This window comes from Tupaia chinensis, unplaced genomic scaffold, assembly GCF_000334495.1.
Source record: "Tupaia chinensis unplaced genomic scaffold, TupChi_1.0 Scaffold000354_1, whole genome shotgun sequence".
Classification (NCBI taxonomy): Eukaryota; Metazoa; Chordata; class Mammalia; order Scandentia; family Tupaiidae; genus Tupaia; species Tupaia belangeri.
Window position 1 is genome coordinate 749,442 of NW_006159849.1, and position 6,803 is coordinate 756,244.

General features: G+C 36.9%; 1 protein-coding gene across 2 annotated transcripts in view; it reads right to left on the bottom strand.

Moving 5' to 3' along the window:
* JAK2 (Janus kinase 2) overlaps window positions 1-6,803 on the bottom strand; it is a 107,753-nt gene that overhangs the window by 79,337 nt on the left and 21,613 nt on the right. The window contains exon 1 of one of the 2 annotated variants that reach the window (XM_027773420.1): window positions 2,489-2,714. In XM_027773420.1, coding sequence (XP_027629221.1) covers window positions 2,489-2,714 — 226 coding nt within the window. Of the gene's footprint in view, window positions 1-2,488; window positions 2,740-6,803 lie in introns of those variants that run through there. The other variant, XM_006152421.3, reaches the window with a different exon arrangement.

Consider the following 6,803-nt stretch of genomic DNA (forward strand, 5'->3'; position numbering starts at 1 on the left):
CTTTGGGAAGTTAGAGCTTACAAAAACACACATATACTGGGGAATATGGAAGTCACATGAATACCAAAGGAAGGGCACTTATAGAAGAACCTACGTTTTTGCCTCAAACTAATCTTAATGTTCAACATAAGCAGGAAGAGAAGGCTAAGGCAGAGTTGCAAATGAACTGACTAAATATTGAAGGAGTGTTCCGACACAGAACGTAACTTCAGAGACAGGGAGAGTTTCTCATCCTTTTCCTTTCTTTTGACTCTAGGAATTCAAGCAAATTTCTATCAAACAAAATCTGATTATAACCTGAAGGATGAGAGTTCAGAAATTACACAAGTCAAAGAACACAGACTTTATTAATATAGTTTCAAAAAGTCACTAAACAAATATTACCCAAAGTAAGCAATAAAAACAAACACCAATGAACTAGTAGAGACTGTGGTTCTGGCTCCACTGCTTACAGCTTAAAAATCACACCGGGCATATATTCTTGTATGCCCAGAAGTCCAACTGGATGGAGAAATGGAGAAGAGACTGCACTGTGACCACACCCCGCTGGGGGATGCTATCTCCCTCTTTATCTTGCTCTATTCTCTGGTGAGCCCACATGCCCTCTGGTAATTAAAAAATAATTTTTAATTAAAAAAAACACTGAGATGGCAATAGAATCAGCTGTCTTGAGTTACTACATTATAACAAATGAAATATCTAACATTTCAATGTTCATCAAAAAAATTATAAAGAAAAAGCATGCTAAGAAAAAAATTTTAAATAAATAACTGTTCCAGAGGAATACAGACAGTAGATTTATTAGACAATGACTTTAAATCACTGCCTTAAATGTGTTCAAAAAGTTAAAAGAAGTTTTGGACAAAGAACTACAGAAAACCAAGAGAAGAATGTATCAACAAAGTATTGTTAAAGACAGAGCATAAAAAGAGAAACTATGGAGCACAGAAGTACAATAAATGAAATAAAAAGTTCACTAGAGGGTTTCAAAGTATACTAGAACAGACATAAGAGTCAGCTAACTTGAAAATCCATTGAAATTACCCAGTTTAAAGAAGCAGGGGGGGAAAAAAAGAATAAAACCTAACAGACTTGTGGAATTCCATCAAACATACCAACATGCACATACTGGGAGTCCCACTGGGAGAGAAGACAGAAAAATATTAAAGAATAATAGCCAAACCTCCTCAAATTTGATAAAAAGCATGAATCTACAAATCTAAGAATCCAAGTACAAAGTAATGCACAGAAAGATACACTAAAATTGAACGTTGAAAGCCAAAGCTTAAGAGAAAGCGTTAAAAACAAGAGGGAAGATACTTTTCACTTATGAAAAATCCTCAATAAAACTAATAGTCAATTAATCCTCATCAAAAACCATGGAGGTAGGGTTGGCCCATGGCATGGTGGTTAAAGCAGTTGGATCTCATAGTAAACTTTATAATCTGAGCCTCAGATATAGCAGCTTGAGAAACACATAAGGCATGTATGACCAAAATCCTGAAAAGCAGAGAGGCACAGGAGAAAAGGGATTGTGTCATGACCATTTCCCACTGGGGGTGCTTTCTCACTTTTTCTGTCTCTCTCAACCTATGTCATCCAGAAAAAATCTGTTTTAAAATGGAGGTCATAAATATCCATCATCAAACAAATGAATATTGCCCAGCAGGTAGCATGGAGGTTAAGGCAGCTGAATCCAACATTGCCAACTTTGCAGTTGGAGTCCCAGACCTGGCAGCTTGAAAATCACACTGGGGACACATATATATATATGCCCAAAATCTTGACAGGAGAATGAGGTGAAGGGATTGTGGCATGGCCATCCCCTTGTGGGGTGATTTACTTCCTTTCTCTCTCTCTGTCTCTATCTTTCTCTGGCAAGTACGCATGTCCTATAGCAAGTTTTTTTTTTTTTTAAAGCAATAAAATAAAATGAATAATTCTTAAAAAAAAAAAAAAAGAGAGAGAGAGAGAGAAGGAGAGATTGAGGCTAGCAGGTAGCATGGCAGAAAAGGCACTGGACTCCCACATGGCCGACTGTGGTTCAAGTACCAGACCCAGTGGTTTAAAATTCATGCTGGGCACCTGTGCAAGCAAGCCCAAAATCCCAAGAGTAGAGTGGAGCAGAAGGGACTGCAGTATAGTACTCATCCCTCCTATGGAGTGATTGCTCACTTTCCCTCTCTGTCTCTCTCTGGCAAGCTCATGTGCAATGGCAAAAACCTAAAAAGAACAGAAAAGAAAGAAAGATCGAATCTATAATCAAATACTTTGTAACAAAGAAAGTCAAGAACTAGGTGGCTTCACTGGTCAGGTATAGCAATAATTTAAAGAAATAACAACTATCCCTCTCTTACAAGCTTCAAAACATAGAACTCATTCAAGGAGGCCAGGATTACCCTGATACAATACGTACATTATATTAGAGTAGCATAATTAAAACAACAATCTATTAATAAGAAGAAAAATGCTGTTTTTTAATACTTACCACAAGCTTTAGATGCAGCAACACAAATTTCTTCTGCAACATACTCCCCAGTTGGAAATGCCAGGTAATCTCCCTCAGCTTTCCCAAGAGAATGATAAAGATATACTTGAAGGACTGGGTCTATTTGCTTCACAGAATTATCATTTCCAGGTATATCACCATTTTGATGTATAGGAGATATGGGTATTCCTTCCATTTCTGTCATGGTAAGGCAAGCCATTCTCATGTAGACTCTTTTTCAGAACATTTGCCTGTAAGAGAAAATAATAGTTACAGATTAAATTTATACTGATAAAGTACCTTTCTTATACAAATAAATCTTGACAGCAGTGACTGTCAAATTCAGCAATACTGTGTACCACTGCACACAATGCACAGTGCAGAAATCACAGATTATAAACTTCTGTAAAACCATAAAACTAGTTAACAACCTAACTGAAGAACCATAATATAACTGCAACATTACCAAAACAAACAAACACTAAAGTCAATAACAGACAACAGAAGAGATCTCACAAGGTAGTATGATTATTTAACAAACTAATTACTCTGATAATCACTTATTGTTGTCTTGGGGGGGGGGAATAACATTATAAACTGAGATAATCTGATAATCCAGCTTTTTGTGAGTAAGTATTCACTGCCCCATTGAGTCTGCCCAAGAATCCCAGTTTCTTGAAGGTAGAAACCTGAATGTCTTATACAGGACTGTACTCTAAGTGCATGCAACAGTGCCTGCCACATGAAAGAGTAAATAGAGTAATGAATAAAAGTTAAATAAAGGTTATAATGAAGTTTAATAAAAACATGTTGACTAAAACATTTGTTTAATTGATGAAGAATAAAGAGTTACAATGAATTTTACTCAACCTGTGCATATACATGGAAAAAAACAGTATCTCTAATAAGAAATTTTAAAGGAAAGTATTTTCAAAGGCCAGGTTTGTGGCCCAGTAGTTAAGGGAGCTGGATCCTATATAGCCAACAGCGAGGTTTGATTCCCAGACCCAACAGCTTGAGAAAAATGCCATGCATTTGGGCCCCAAATCCCAAACAGGTAGAGAAATGCAATGTGAGTACACCCCACTGTGGAGTGCTTTCTTTCTCTCCTCTCTGTTTCTGTTTCTCTCTGGAAAGCACCCACTTTCTAACAAAAAAAAAAAATTTTAATGTAAATATTTTCAAAATTACTGGGAACCAGCAGTTAGCATAATGGCTATGTCGCTGGACTCCCACATAGTTGACTGCGGTTTGCGTCCCAGACCCAGTGGCTTAAAACTCATGCCGGGCGCGTGTGCGTGTGTGCCCAAGATCCCGAGAGGAGAATGGAGGAGAAGGGACTGTGGCGTGGCCATCCCCCCTGGGGGGTGATTTCTCACTTTCTGTCTCTCTGTCTCTGTCTGGCGAGCGCACACGCCCTATAGCAAAAACCTCTCAAAAAAAAAATATTTTCAAAATTACTAAACTGGTAGCCAACAGATCCTTAAGTCCTTTCTTACTACAAACTAGTTATATGACAATAAATCTCACCCTCCTTACTTCTATAATGAAACTAATGAATTAAATCTCATATGTTACTCTCAACTCTTAAAAGCTGAGTTCCAGTTAATCAACGCATAATCTAAGTACTAATTAAAAAATTAAGTGCTATAAAAGTGACAAGGAAAAAAAAATCACAATTACTAAAAATAAAGAAGTGTTTTAGAAGTTTTATACAGGTTGAGGTTAGCAGGTGGTATGGCAGGCAGTTATAGCGCTGGACTCCCACATGGCTGATTGCAATTCAAGTCCCAGACCTAGTGGTTTGCTTTCTTACTCTCTGTCTCTCTCTGGTCAAACTGAAGGAAAAAAAAAAAAGAAGAAGAAGAAATAAAATTAAATAATTCAAATAAATACCTTTTATTCAGGTCTATGGCTAGACTTGAAAAGAAATACAGAATTCAGACAAGTAATGGAAAATAGGACATTACTGGAAGGGAGAAAGGTATGAAAAACTTGGAAAGAAGAGATGCACAGTGTGTTCCTAGAACAAGGTAGAGACAAGTTTGGCTGGATCAGCAGGTTCAGATAGGTTAGTACTTCTCAACTTTTCCACAGAAAAGCCCCAGGTGGCAGTGGAGTGTCTGAAGAAGGAGCAAAGAGTATAAAATACATTTGAAATGTTATGTTGACCTTTAATAAATAAAGAGTTACAATGAATTTTATATAATCTCTCATTTTACTTCAAATATAGGAACTTTGGTTTACTTTTCTTAAATACACCAAATTTGATATTACAAGTATGTATATTTCTCCTACATTTACTCATATTCTTTATTGGTAACCCTAAATAAGGTATAGTGAAACTTAAAAGTATTTTGTATTACACTTGGCTTTAAAGACTACTCAATTTTAGAGGTGTTTTTGTTTATTTGTTATTTTTTAGGTTTTTGACATAAGGCACATGCACTTGCCAGAGACAGACGGAAGAAAAATGAGAAATCAATCCCTAGGGGGAATAGCCATGCTGTAATCCCTTCTCCTCCATTCTCCTCCTGGGATTTTGGACACACACACATATACATAAACATGCCCGGTGTGATTTTCAAGCTACTAGATTCGAGACTTGAACTGTGGTCGATTAAGTGGGAGTCCAACGCCTTAATCACCACACTGCCTGCTGTTCCCAAGACTAATCATATTTTTCAAATACACTTTTATCACAAAAAAAGAATAATGGGAAAAATGCTTTGGGTTGTTATTAAGCAAGGAAGACTATGATTAGAAGAAAGGTCTTTATAAGCATTTATGCTTTGACATAATAAAGGATTTGGTCAGCCTTTATTCCCCTCTTTCTTCTTCTCTAATATCAATCCATTAGTATGAGAGAGTCATAAATAGTCAGAAATGTTGAAGTTCTCTCCTTATGTACTGATAGTTCTACTTCAAAACTATTCACTTTTTTTCATCTCCATAATTACCACCAACCAACTAGAAATGATAGACTAAGCAGCTATTATTTCCTCCTAACTATTTTCCCTAAGCCTACTTTGATCACAACAACCAATCTTCACAAAGGGGCTACAGGTTATGTTTCTTTTTTTTTTCTTTCTTTCTTTCCTTTTTTTTTTTTTTTAGAGAGATTTTTGCTATAGGCATGTATGCTCACCGGAGAGACAGAGAGACAGAAAGTGAGAAATCACCTGCACATGGGAGATGGCCACACCAAAATCCCTTCTCCTCTAGTCTCCTCTGGGGATTTTGAGCATGCATGCACAAGCTCCTGGCCTGAGTTTGAAGCTGCCAGATCCAAGACTCAAACCACAGTCGACTACATGGGAGTCCAGTAACTTAACCATTATGCCATCTGCTGGTCTCCCACAGGTTATATTTCTTAAATGTAACTCAATCCTGTTCTAAAAATCTGAAAATTCTCTAGTGGCTTTTCCAATACAATTAGAATAAAGGCCTACAAGTCCTATACTATCTGTTGCCCACCTTACAATCTCATCGCACATCTCTTCCTGTGCATTCCTTCTACCATTGAATTATAGGATTCAACAGTTTATATTTCAAAATAAAGGACTTTATCTGCCTTGTCTAACAATCTATTCTTGGCAGCTAGAAAAATCTTGAGACACAGATCTTACTAAATATTTAATGAATGACTGCTATGTTCATAAAAGTAATAAAATAATTTAATATAGTATAATTAATACAATTTGGTCTGTGGAAACTTCAAACATAGGATCTGAATTTTTTTTTTTTGAGAAGTTTTTCGCTATAGAGTGTGTGTGCTTGCCAGAGAGAGAGAGAGACAGAGAGACAGAAAGCGAGAAATCACCCCCCCAGGGGGGATGGCCACACTGCAATCCCTTCTCCTCCATTCTCCTCTCGGGATCTTGGGTATGCACGCGCACGTGCCGGGCATGAGTTTTAAGTCACCGGGTATGGGATGCAAACCACAGTCGACTACGTGGGAGTCCAGCAACATAGCCATTACGCTAACTGCTGGTTCCCATAGGATCTGAATATTAAGACTGTGTTGACTCCCTTGATGAGAAGTTTGTATTCCTCTTCTGTCCCAAACACCAATAGGAAATAGTAATAACAGTTTTAAAATGGTAAATAGTAGTAACAGTTTTAAAATATTTTAAAAATGTGGACTTATCATAAGAGAATAGCTTATCCTAGACTAATGCTCCTGTTGATAACAATTATAAACCACACATAATGGTGTGTAAGTAGACAGAACAAGTCTAAATAAGCCACAGAAAAGATCAAGAAATCCCTTTGGGAGTGGCTAATATGAAGAATACTTGATTATCAGTTATAG